The sequence below is a fragment of the Pyxicephalus adspersus genome, chromosome 1 (genome assembly GCF_032062135.1).
Source record: "Pyxicephalus adspersus chromosome 1, UCB_Pads_2.0, whole genome shotgun sequence".
Taxonomy (NCBI): Eukaryota; Metazoa; Chordata; class Amphibia; order Anura; family Pyxicephalidae; genus Pyxicephalus; species Pyxicephalus adspersus.
Window position 1 is genome coordinate 168,577,542 of NC_092858.1, and position 13,629 is coordinate 168,591,170.

General features: G+C 38.8%; 1 protein-coding gene across 1 annotated transcript in view; it reads left to right on the forward strand.

Annotated features, from left to right (window-relative positions):
• Positions 1 to 13,189, forward strand: part of LOC140321586 (interferon-induced GTP-binding protein Mx2-like) — a gene marked incomplete in the record, with an annotated part of 16,339 nt that extends 3,150 nt beyond the window's left edge. The window contains 9 exon segments of the mRNA XM_072398317.1: positions 1,454 to 1,592; positions 1,763 to 1,961; positions 2,922 to 3,000; positions 3,653 to 3,775; positions 4,380 to 4,521; positions 6,064 to 6,222; positions 8,256 to 8,332; positions 10,753 to 10,974; positions 12,869 to 13,189. Of these exon segments, the coding sequence (XP_072254418.1) occupies positions 1,454 to 1,592; positions 1,763 to 1,961; positions 2,922 to 3,000; positions 3,653 to 3,775; positions 4,380 to 4,521; positions 6,064 to 6,222; positions 8,256 to 8,332; positions 10,753 to 10,974; positions 12,869 to 13,102 (1,374 nt within the window).
• Between the last annotated feature and the right edge of the window lie 440 nt (positions 13,190 to 13,629).

Below are 13,629 nucleotides of genomic sequence, written 5' to 3' on the forward strand. Positions count from 1 at the left end.
GAACTGCAAGAGCAATTCGCTCCCCTGATTGCTCTTGCAGCCCTAGCGTAACTGTAGTATGTGTTCTTGGATGGAGAATCTCTATCCAAGAACACATACGGAACAGCGTTACGTGGCCCCCAGTTCCCACGCTCCGTGGACTTATCAGACCGGTGACTGTGGGAATGGAACTGTAGATGAACTCTCAATGGAGAAACTCTATTGAGAGTTCATCTGGAGTCACAGCTGGCACTTGCGTACCTCCAATTAGCTGTGACCGCGGTGATGATAAGTACAGCCCGGTGACCGTGGCAACTGAAGTCAGATGAGAGTGATTGGCTGAGGAAAGGTAAACCAATCACAGAGCTCTAGAGGTGAATGAATAGGGAGACTTGTCCTCATTTAACCTCTAGTGCCTGGGGATCCCACACTGACAAGAGGATTCCCACAACTGTGCAGCCGTGGGAATCATCCTGTAATTGTGGGATAACCTGTAAAAAAATAAAAGTTAGTTACACAAACAACACACATTCAATAAATAACTTTAACAATAAAGCCTCTTTTTTTTTTTTACACATATTTTTACACACAATTTCGTGAGGTCGAATCCTGTGTTTTTCGGGTTGGGTCTATCCGAATTTGAACAGCTATATTCGAGTCGAATATAAGGACAACCCGAATTCGAACACCAACAGTAATTAATAGGCAGCATGGCGTCAGTTACTGTATAAACCTTTCTTCCTTTTTTACACATAAAAGTTAACTTTTATTTAGCATTTGTTTGTTTTATAACTCCTTTATTTCCTTCTTCCTTTAGCTGACGTTTTTTACTATTCACATTTTTTAATGCTTTTATTTGTATTGGTAGCCTAAAATACTTTGCACCAGTAACATAATTCCAGTGCCTTTATAAAAGGGACAAATGTCAAAAATAATTATTTTGCTGAGTTACACACTGGTTAAATTCCTGTGTGGATTATGGTTGTGATACTGGTAATAAAACATGGCTGCCCCACACCTCTATTGGGATGTTCTTGAACCAAAAGTTTGTAACTTTAAGGTTTAATACTCTTAACCAGGGCACTGTGCATGGTAATGATTAGGTTCAATCCACCTTTGCTTGAGGGTGGATGGGACTCTTTAACATCTTCACCTAGAAGACCCTGCGCAGGCACTGCTCACATATTAGAATTCCTGTACAGTTCAGCAGCCTTTAACATCTAATGGGTGCAGGTCCAGCTTTAGTAATGGACTCTATGATGTGATTTTTTTTCACATTTTACCTTCATAGCCCTTCCTGCCTTCCTCCTGTTTTTTTCAATCCCCCATTCTCACTTCTTGTCCTCCTGCCATTCTATCATTTGGGTCCTTTGGCAATGTCCCTGTTTTTTTTACCCCAAATCTGGCCCTAAGAATCCGAAGTTCTACTATAGGTTCTAATAAATTCTCCATTATTCTATCATCCCCATTGTAGATCAAGCTAATGATCACAAAATACATAAAAAGACAAGAAACCATCAATTTGGCTGTGGTTCCTTGTAATGTAGATGTTGCAACAACAGAGGCTCTGGAAATGGCCCGAGAAGTGGATCCAAAAGGAAACCGGACTTTAGGTAAATACAATTACAATTATTCATTAAGAGCCATTGCCTTGGTATTAAAACTGTATATAGGGGAATGGGGTCATTCTACAGGGATGCAATGGTCTGCAGGTTGTGTCCACCTAGGGGCTGTCCTAGCACACATGTTAACATTCCAGCACATTATCTGGTTTCCTTTACAGGGATTCTGACCAAACCTGACTTGGTTGATAAAGGAACAGAACAACAAGTCTTGTGCACAGTCCAGAATAAAGTGTACCCTCTTAAAAAAGGATATATGATGGTGAAATGCCGGGGACAGAAAGAAATCCAGGATAACATTTCCCTGCAAGATGCATTAAAAAAGGAAAAAGAATTCTTTACCAATCATCAAGACTTCAGGTGACATTCATGGTTATATCTACTAGCTGGAAATGTATAATTTCTCATTTCTCCAATGTACTTACCTATTGTGAAGGTTTTAGCAAACCACACTGCAGAATAATTTCTGCTTTTCTATGGATGAGGACTCATAGATTCCAATTCCTTTTACCCTGAAGTTGGATTCTCTTTGTCTGCTATAGGCAAATGATCCATCCAAGTTTAGGCTGTGAGGTTACAGCAATACTCACTGTACTGCAGTGGATGTTAACATACAAGGGGACCCATCATAGCCCTACTGGGACACACATAATATTCAGTACAGGAGATTGTAAGAGACTTCAGATATATAGGAGGTGATGATTAAAGAATGCAGATGTACATTAGGAGCAGTTGGAAGTTGAACACACTGCAGGAACAGAGACTAGAAATGTTCTACTTGATGATCCAAGGAATATTGCTACAGATCATGGTCATTACATCCTCTTTATCAATAAATGCTGCCATTACTGTCTGCTGGGTCTGCAAATGACTACACAGCAACTTCCAAAAGGTCACATGCGCCCCTTAGTCTGGGGGTGGAGAAACAGCACTACCAGAAAAGAAATGGAGGTTCAATCAATGTCAAAATCTGAATTTAAGTAGCCCAGGGCAGAGTAATCATAAAAATGCAAAAGCCTTACAAACATGATACCAGTGGATACACACAGCACTTAACACAGAGGTTGTTGGCTAGACATGTCCATTGGCCTTCATATCATGGAATCAGGTGAGCTAAGAAGTTTGGGGTTTTGGGCTTTTGGGCAATAGGTTACTCTCAAGTCTGCTTCTGGTAGAATGTTTGTTTGCCTGAAGAAAGAAAGAGGATTGTGGTGTGCAGCCTGCTGAGAGTAGGATGAGATTAACTGCACCTATAGCTAGTCTGTGCTATACATAAAGAAGTTTTTTTCTAAAATTGGCTTAAAATTGTTTTGTTTCTAGGCCTCTCCTTGATGCTGGACTAGCTACAATCCCCAATCTGGCGGAAAGGCTCAGCAAAGAACTTGTGACACACATTGCCGTGAGTAGATTCATTTTTTCCAATTAGCAATCTATCAGATATGACCCTGTCATTCATTGTGGGGAGTCAGATCATTTTTTATCCTCTGGCCTTTTATATGCTAATCATTTTATTAGGGTCATCCGGTTTCTGGCTGCAGATGCAGCATGCGTTTGATATCAGTTTGAGTTTTCTTAGAAGGTCACATAGGTTGTTCTGTGCTATGGAGAGAGGAGGTAGGAGGATGATGGACTGACACCCTATTATATTCCCCTCCATTGAAATTCCCAGTAATCATTCCCAATAAGTGGCAGATTGATGAAGGGCGTTGAGAGACTTCTATAGATGTCAGATTTTTACCTGAAATGAGCAGGATGGTTGTAATCTGGCAAAAATCATCAGACAACTGTACATAGCTTTAGCCTTAGACACATAAAGAAAGATATAAACATATTATATCTGCTATATAAAAGGAACATATGTATTCTCATATGTATACATTCATATATGTATTCTAGAGATTGGTGGATAAATTATGAAAAAATATGTTTTCTACATTTTACTAAGTAGGGTCTATAGAGATTACCTTTTTTAACACCTTTAAAATTAATAAGAATAATAATCATATTAATTCTCAATGAACAAATAATGACTTTTTTTTTATTTTCTGCAGAAATCATTGCCTAATATAAAATATCAGATTAAACGTAAACTGCAAGAGGCAGAGGATGAACTGAATGTAATTGGTGGAGGACTGCCAGACTCAGACGATGAAAGAATCCAGTTTCTTATGAAGGTAAGTGACAAGGAACATTCCTGTAGTAGCACACAACTGAAGAATACTATATAAAATACTGATATGATATTTGCTACATGATTAGGAGAACTCTTTATAACAGACTGTCACTTTATTCAATACACTTAGTAGAAGTTGCAAGTTTGTCACTGTTGTATTCATAATAATAATTCTGCCTTCTACCAAATGTTCCTTAAAGTACTCTAGTCATCCATATTCACAATGACTGTCTCAGATTTGTGTCTTTCTATTGGTATTATCACGCTTCTTGCAGTATTCCTCATATGATGTTTGGTGGCTTGGGGTTGTTGTCAGATCGATCTGCCATTGACATAAAGATACTTTTTTCTCATATATGAAGGGAGCCATGGGTACTCACCACATAGTTCAATACAATGGTGACTTTTCCGACCATTCAGTAATTCTGCCAAGATTGTGCCTTTCTGTTCCTTGTCAGTTAGATTGGACTTAGTCAGGATGCATGGAAAAGGTTTTATCTCAGCAGTTGTTGAGTGCAGTTGTGACAAAAAGCCATCAGAGGCTAGAGAAATTTAGTACAACAAGCTTGTAGCATTTATTTCTGTTGCTTCTTTTCCATCATTAGATAATTACAGATTTTACTGCTGCAATTAAAGAAATAGTAACTGGGGAACAAGATGGGGAAAGTGAAGATTTAAAACTCTTCAAAAACCTGAGAAAACTTTTCAATTCCTGGGACAAAGATATTAAACATTCCAGCTTACAATGTGAGTATGAGATTGATTCATGGTATTCATGAGGGAGGGACTTAAAAAACAGTAACCAACCGAATCTCTATTCCCGAAACCGAAGCTCTATTCTTTACTTGAAGACCAAAATAAAATCTGATTGATTTGGGCAAGACAGACTCTTTCCAAAAGGTTGTTAATTACAAAAACTCTTGGAAGGCAGTTGGTCTTTGGTAAAAAAAAAAGAAAGTAAGTAAAAAGAAGTAAGAAAGATCATCACTGATGGGCCAGGATTGAATGGTAGAGTCTATTCCACTTGGAGCTCCAATTCCATGGATTTAAATAAAAAAGGTATTACAGGTATTTCCCTATACAGTTATCACATGACAATATTCTCAGACATAAGGGAGAATCTGAGCAAAAAACTGAGATTTTTGACTTGCTTGCTGACAATGAAGCAAAATATCACAGCCTTTGCATCCCTGATGAACCATGCTCAATGTGTGCACAAGGACTAACCATTTTAGGCTACCCAGTTGTAAACCAGTATTTCCACATGCTTTTTTAACTTGGATAATAAAAAGCCTGGTAAAAAAGTTTTTAGGTTCATTTAACTTTAAACCTGCCATTTCCAACAAAGCATTTAAATTCACATTGGTAAAAGCATGCGTATTGTGGTTGGTGCAAAGACCTACAGTATGCGTCACCAGAACCCCGGGGCAATCCAACTCACTGCCCCATTTCCTATCCAGAAAGGCCAATTAAAGAATCTGCTTTCAGTGATAGGGAAGGGGGCCATGCTACATTGTAGCTATTTATTGTAGAGTGTGTTATAAAATGTTGGTGTTTTAAAAATGAATGATAATAAAGATAATAATGATAATGCCACCATTTGTGCTAAGTGGTTACGTGCATCGATGATTATTATAAATGTTTGAGGATTGTCTACTCATCCCACTGTTCCTTTTACTGTTTATTAGGAATAGAATTTGAACTTGCTACACCTTGGGTTTACTCTGAGATAGTTTACCTTTCAAAAGCTTTGTGAATAATAATGGTCTGAGAAGATACCCCGCCTAATACCCACCAGCCAATGAGACATTACATTAAAACCGTGTCTTCCAGCAGGTTAATAAGTACACAGTGAGCATGCTCTCTACTATTTAGTCTAGCAGCAGGCTCCCATTACCACCCCCTAAGATTCACTTACATATTTCCTTGTGAGATGTTGACCTGGTCTGTACTGAAGCTCTGGTAGTTTTGTAAATTACTATTGTGTATATTTTTAGAAAACCAGAATAATTTTTCAAGTAAAATAGAAATAAGCAATACAAATGGCTGCGAGTGAACTGCATAAGTGTTCCCCTTATACGCCTTTTTATCTATAATCACCTTGGAAAAGTGCTGAGGTTTCGGATTAGAAAGTCCAGCATTTCAAAAGAAGATGGATAAAGACACATTGTATAAAATTAAGTTAGGATAGGATAAAGAAGTCGGGTAACAGAGTGTATTAATTTTCAGTACTGATAGAAAAAGTATAATAAATATGACATAGTTTAATTATGACTTTATTTTTTTAAGTTGTGCATGATCTGAGGAAAGAAAGGAATTTTTATGAAAACTACGTCCGTGGAAGGGAACTCCTGGGGTTCACCAACTATAGGAAAATGGAGAACATGTTGCACAAGCAGATCTTGACCTTTCAGGAACCTGCCATTAAGATGCTGCACACTATCAGTGGTAAGATTGTATTGATAAAGAAAATTTCATTGTAAGCCGCCAGGGTCCACTTTAATAGGTACACTGCATGGTACTAATAAAATGGCATGTATATGGTCCGAGCTACACAGACGCAGGAAACTTGGTCTTTCAAGAATAGGCAATGCACACATGCTAGTTTTTCTCACCAGGCACCTTTTTTGGACCCCACAGGAACCTCATACCACACTCATACCACTGCCCCTATAATCACCCCAGATCATACCATTGCCCCCACAGGGACCTGATTATTACACTGCATCCACAGACACTCCAGACCAGCGATCACCAATCGCGGTCAGGTGTCGGTGATTTTAGACCACTGCTCCAGACCATAACACTGCCCCAACTGGCACCTCAGGTCATAACACTGTCCCTACAGGCAGCCCAGACCATAAGACTGACCCCACAGGCAGTCCAGATCATAACACTGCCCCCACAGGCACCTCAGATTGTAACAAAGTCCAAAGAGGCACCCCCCGGATCATAACACTGCCCCCACAGAGTCCCTAGATCATAACACTGTCCCCACAGGAACCTCAGATCATAACACTGCCCCGACAGGCACCCCAGATCATAAAACTGCCAAAACAAGCATCCTAGATCATAGCACTGCCTCCACTGGCACCCCAGATCATAAAACCGCCCCAACAAACACCCCAGATCATAACTGCCTCCACAGGCACCTTAGATCGTAACACTGCACCCACAGAGACCCCAGATCATAACACTGCCCCCCCAGGAACTTCAGATAATAACACTGACCCGACAGGTGCCGAAAATCCTAACTCTACCTAAACTAGCATATGAGATCATAGCATTGCCCCTACAAGCCTGTATGTTAGACCTTATGCATGTTGGGTTCATCAACTTATCCACTTCTGATGCACCTATCACTCTGGAACAGGGTAAATCTGGACTCATTAGACCATATGACCTTTTTCTTCTCCCCCCAGTCCAGTCTTCATACTCCCTAGAAAACTAAAGGCTTTTTTGGATAGGAAGGGTACAAAGCTGTTTAGTCTCAATACCTTGAGTTGTCTTTGCAGTGCTCATGAGGAATGAGGAAATGCCCTTACTTTCACCAATAAACATGGTAGTGAGTTCTACTGTGAATTTTTTACAATCTAATTTTACCAAATGTTAAATTATCTTCGATAAAGATCATTCACAATTTTTTCCAATTACGTTTGTTACTTGAAGGTGATGAAAAACCGCTATCCTTCCAGGATTTATTAATGCATTGGAAAGTTCTTAACTCAATGTTATTAGTTTGGGCAACCTTAGTTGTTTTCTTTAAATAATGCAGGCCAATAATTTGAATCTTCTGGAACATTGTAACATCTTCTACACGTCTAGGAGATATATCTTCCAACAGTTTTTTTTTCAGGATTAGATAGGGAACATTATTATTATTAAACTGGATTTATATAGCGCCAACATATTACGGTTGCAAATGACAGACAAATACAGACAGTGATGCAGGAGGAGGAGAGGACCCTGCCCCGAAGAGCTTACAATCTAGGAGGTGGGGCAAGTATCACACAATGGGAGGGGGGATTTGAAAAGATGGGTTTCGAGTGCTCTATTAAATGAGCAGAAAATAGGAGCAAGCCGAATAGGATGAGGAAGACCATTCCAGAGAGTTGGGGCAGCTTTAGAAAAGTCTTGGAGTCATGCGTGTGAGGCATTAGAAAAATCCTGCCTTTGAATTAGAAAATGTTGGTTAATAAATATTTTTTTTAATTCCTTGTCCTTCAAAAGGTTTTCCTTGAAAATGCCAGCAAATCTGCACATCCAACTTGTGGATTACAAACATTGGTTAACCTCTTTTGTGACCTCCATTCATCAACCCCCAAATTTCACCTTGGATTCATAAACCATGAGTAATCGTTATTTTACATTTTGTTGAAAACATTTATGAATAGACGTTTATTGGTAATGATGGAATAGATTAAATAATATCAGGGGATGCCTAGTACTGATTTGGCTTTTCTGCTTTTTTTTCTTGTTAGAATTGGTACAGAAATGTTTTATAAATGAAGCATCAAAATGGTTTGAGAAGTTTGGAAAACTGCATGAGGCTGCAATGGTAAGCCTGATTAAGTGACAAATTTCAAAATTGGAAAAATACTTTTTTGACTAACTTTAGGAATTTCAGACATGTTCCAGTGCTTGCAAATAGCTTGAAATGTTTTCTAAATCTTTTTTGGTATTGTAAAATAGGGGGTAATTTAATATGTAAATTCAGACATTTCTTGTAAGGCGATAGTTTGCCACTTCTACTCATCTCAACTTACTATTGAATAGCATGGTCACTTATAATTGATGCAAGAGTGGGGCAGCGATTGGCCCAACCCTTGGCATAAGGCATGTCCAAAATTTCATATGAACACTTTCAGGTAATAAAGCCATGCTGGAGTTTTGGAACACTGCTCATTGAATTTGTTTCACATTCATTCACATCTCAGCTGGTGATTCTGGTAAGTTGATCTGCCTGAACATCAGTCCCCAAGCCACTATAGTTGAGATCACATGACCAGCTGCCGTGGAAGACCCAGGTCAGCAATTTGTGCATATTAAAAAATATAAAGATTTATTTTAGTATCTCTGATAATAATAGGCTAATGTATTCAGAATGGTGTAATTGAGGAAAAGAGCTTCACATACTTTAGAAGTACAAGCACATGTAAAGCTATGGAGTGTTACTTCACAGGCAGGGTCAGCATCTGCCAATATACCAAACCATAGGCTGTACACATTGGAGGAGGGCGCCTCCACCAGGAAGAGGTTAGTAAGCACCCAGAGGTCTTCTAACATAGGATAGGGAACCGGGTATTTACTTTGGTAAATATAATTGAGCATTTTTTGGAAATTATTGCAAAACTGCATTTATTGGTGTTTTTTCAATTTTGTCTGCAATGGATATTTAACCACATGTTAATTAGTTACTGACTGTATAGTGATTGGTAACTCTTTATATTTAAATATAGTTTTATTTGCCTAAATCTGCATTTTAGACTAAAAGAAGCAAAAAACAAGCAGCGTATGTACCTGAATTTTACTTGACTTATATTCAGCCCATTGGAGTCCTTGTGCAGCAGAATTATATTTGGAGAGGGGAAAAGCAGCACAAGGAGTCAGTCATTTGTGCTACTGGGCAAAAGTTGTGCTGATAGAAGGATAGAGCAGAACAGAGAAATGAGTTCATCATTCTACTTCTCCCTGGGACAGGGATTATACCTGTAAGTGTTACTTAAAAAATAAATGCTCTGAAAGACATGGAAGAATTGAGAATTGATGAGAAGGAATCACATGGCACAAACTACAATTTCCAGTTTGTAAGAGAAACTCTATAAAGAAAAGCTTCTGGATTGGAGTCATTTGCATATCAAGTAAAATAGACAATCAATTGCAAGATCTCTGTTCTGAACATTTAATAAAATGCAACTAAACAGACAGACAGTCTTCTGGCTGGTAATCAACTAGAACAGTGGTCGCCAACCAGTGGTCCACGAGAAAGTTTTGGTGGTCCACAGAAAATTTTGGACATTATTGGCAATTTTTATATTTTACTAATAATAAAACAAAAATAATATTCTAATAAATTCTTATTTTCTGATTGACAATGTTCTCCTTTAAATTGCACTAAATTCACAAACTGTACTAGGGACAGAAAAACAAGGGAGGCGCAGCCTGACGTCAGTGTAGCCTTAAGTTGTATGAGGCAACCGTTACTGAGTTGTACACTTCTGTATTATTTTGACCATTACAACAGTCACCCCGCTCCGCCAATACCGATTCTCAATATTTGTTTATTTCTCAGATGCTCCTTTAGGTAGGTATGACCTTTAATCGCATCAAATAGTTTGACTTTGATTAATATCATTTCTTGTTTAGCCTTAGATTCATATTAAATAAACCCATAATGAGTGAGAAAAAGCCAACAAATATTTTGCATTTCTTTAGTAATACCAAGGATAATGCAACTAATGATAATAGTAACAATAAAAACTTCACCTAACGGTGAGCTGATTAATGAACCAGAGCATCCACAGTCCTTGTCAGGTACCATTAGGAAGATCAATAATTTACAAATGTATTTATCGTTTTGTAAAAATTCAAACAAATGGTTTACGGGATTTAATAATATGAATTTGGTGGTCCGTAAGGTCCGAAAGGTTGGCGACCACTGAACTAGAAGCTTTATAAAGCATGCACAGGAGGAAAGGGGAATGATGAAACTCTATTCCTTTTAAAGATAAGAATTTTGTTTTTTAACACTAAATTTATGAAATATTTTGTGAAAATTTTGCAAAGGACAATAAAATCTTCAATACACACAATTAACCTGAAGGTTTTGGGTTCTAATGGTGCTGCATCATACCAAAAAGAATGTGGACGGCCCTGCCCTGGCTCAATGCTGCAAACTTGTTGGTCAGTTCGCTCCTATATTGAACACCTAATACCTAAATCCTTTTAAACATATTGTATGTTTGTTTTATTTTCCAGGACAAAATTCAAGATATTTCTCGTGCACAAGAGCAGGAAGCGGAAAAAACAATCACATTACAGTTTGAAATGGAGGGAATCATCTATTGTCAGGATTCCATGTACAGCAAAGCTTTGTCAAATGAAAGGGCAGAGGGGACCTCTGGGAACAAACTGCAACTACAGGAACAGGGCCAGCTGACAATAGATGAGCTAGCTTGTAAGATGCAGGCCTATTTAACTGTAAGTGTCCTTTAACAATCAACATCTGTCTTGATCTATGTGCCATATATATACATTGGATTAGGTTATGTTACCATACTATGCCTATAAATGTTCCTTCCTCTTATTAGAAACTGGAGCTACATGGAGCTAGAGAATGAGTCCAGCTGAACATGGCATGTCTTGCAAGAGCATGCTCACACAATGGCCCTGATTTATCAAAGCTCTCCAAGGCTGAAGAGGATACACTTTCATCAGTGAACATCAGTGATCCAGCCAACCTGAAATGGATTCCTTTAAATTAATTTGCTGTTGATTAGCAAATGTTTTCAATCCTGGACTAGATCATTTCCAGGTTCGCTGGGTCACCCAGGTTCATTGATGAAAGTGCAGCTTTAAAAAATCAGGCCCATTCAACCTGATTTATCAAAGCTCTCCAATGCTGGAGAAAAAAGACTATGACCCTTCATAGTCTTTTTTTCTCCAGCATTGGAGAGCTTTGAACCTGGGTTAACACATCTCCTTTCTATCAGTGTGTCTAGCAGCGCTGTACAAAGTCCTTTTTCATGTCACTAACTGTCCCTCAAAGAAGCTCACAATCTAATGTCCCAAACATAGTGATATGTCATTACCATATGTTTTCCCAGATCTATTGAAGCTTTGCTGGATCACCCAGATTCTCCTATAATAGTCTTTCTTCTCCAGTCTTGGAGTTTTTTTTTATCAAATCAGGAGCATTATATGTAGGGAAAGGGCCCTCAGAAGTTAGAGTTATGGGGTCTTAGGGCCCCCTGTTGATCCCCATTACCTGTAGCTGTAACTGAAAGTCTGGTGTTGATATACAGCAATAAATTAAGCGGTTTCTTGCTACATGAACATGAAAACAATAAAAAATAAAATAATAAAAAACAATTAAAAATTACATGCTTTAGAGGAGAGGGATATTGTGTGGGTATGCTACCTCACTTTCTGCTTACTGCTGGAACAATATGTAGGAAATGTTTCCTTTGTATAAATTTCTGGAGTGGAGCAGATAGAGCCCACTGGTTGCTATTAACTGGAAGCCACCATATGTAGAGTACAACCTGGTGGGGGCATGCAGAGAAATACCCAGAAATTGCACGGACATCATTGGTGGAGTGATCTTCTTACCAATGTTGTCTTAATAATCCCAGCCTCATGGTGTGGTGCAGAATATGATGCTTACATTGCAAGTCACTACAGGACACTTGCTCTTAGATTGTAAGCTCTTTTAGGCAGGGTCATCTCCTCTTCCCGTGTCATTGTTTGTATCAGACCATTGCCATTTGCAACCCCTATTTAATGTACAGTACTGCATAATATGTTGGTGCTATATAAATATTGCTTATTAATTATTAATAATAATAATAATAATATCACCCAATGATGGTGCGCCATTCCCAATGACACTGGGTCATCATTCCTTTCACAGACACGGGGCACTATTCCTCCCACTGACACCATGACTCCATTTTTTCCAATGAGGACTAATACAGGGGGCCATTTGTCCTATAAAGACAGAGCACCATTTCTTCCACTGACACAGGGCATATTGACTCTATTTACAGAGGGGGGCATTTCTCCCACTTATCAGGGACACAGTTCCTCCTGCTGACACAGAGTGGATCCCCTGACCAGCATCAGTAATGGTGTATTGTTTTCTTGCTCTACTGACTGTGAGCCAATTTTTCTACGCCTGCACACTGGCACTGGGGCATTTATTACTAACCAATGAAACATGGGAAGTATTTACTATTTACACCAGGTCATTTATTAGTTTCTGAGCAGTGAATAATAGGGCACTTTGTCTAAAAAGTCTTCTTTTTAAAACAAAAAAAAATGTTTTTTTCTGGAACTCCACTTAAAAAACATATTTAACACTTTTTGTTTGCAGGAAGCAACAACTCGTCTGTCCAATCAGATTCCTCTCATCATACAACATTACGTTCTGAAAGAAAATTCGAACAAACTACACACCCAGATGTTGCTTCTGATACAAAACAAGCAGAATACACATCTTCTAGAGGAAACTCATGAACTGTCTGAACAGAGACAGAAACTAAAGAACCAAATTCAGCGTCTCAGACTGGCTCAAGAACGTGTGACAAAATTCACTGGACACAGTTAGAAAATTTATTGCAAATCTGTCACTAAAATAAAGTTGTAAACCAACGTACCTCCCAAAAGGAGACAATAAATACTTACCTCTTGTGGATCCCCTACCGTATGAGATCTAGGATCACCTGCCTTTCCCTTGAGTACTGCTGTCAGTGTGGAACAGACAAACACCACCTGGGCATTAGCTCGACCCACACGCCCCTTGCTACCCTTTGTGGGGAACCCCTAATTTCAGCCGGGAATGCCACCCCATCAATTCAAATGGTGGACCACGGCTTTCATAAGCGTGGGAGATTTAAATTCCAGCAGGATAATACGGAGTCAACCATTAAGTTAAAAAAAAAACCTCTTTATTGTAAAACAGCTTTCAAAAGTATCTGTAAATCGACGGCTGATTGAGCCGGACAGATGTCGATTCTCTACTTAGCTCTTTCGGCCCCCTCTTCCAAGCTACCGTATATGAAGGCCTGGGAAAAGGATTTACAGCCATCATGGGATTTAGAGAAGTGGATCAAAGTAGCCCGCAACATATCTAAA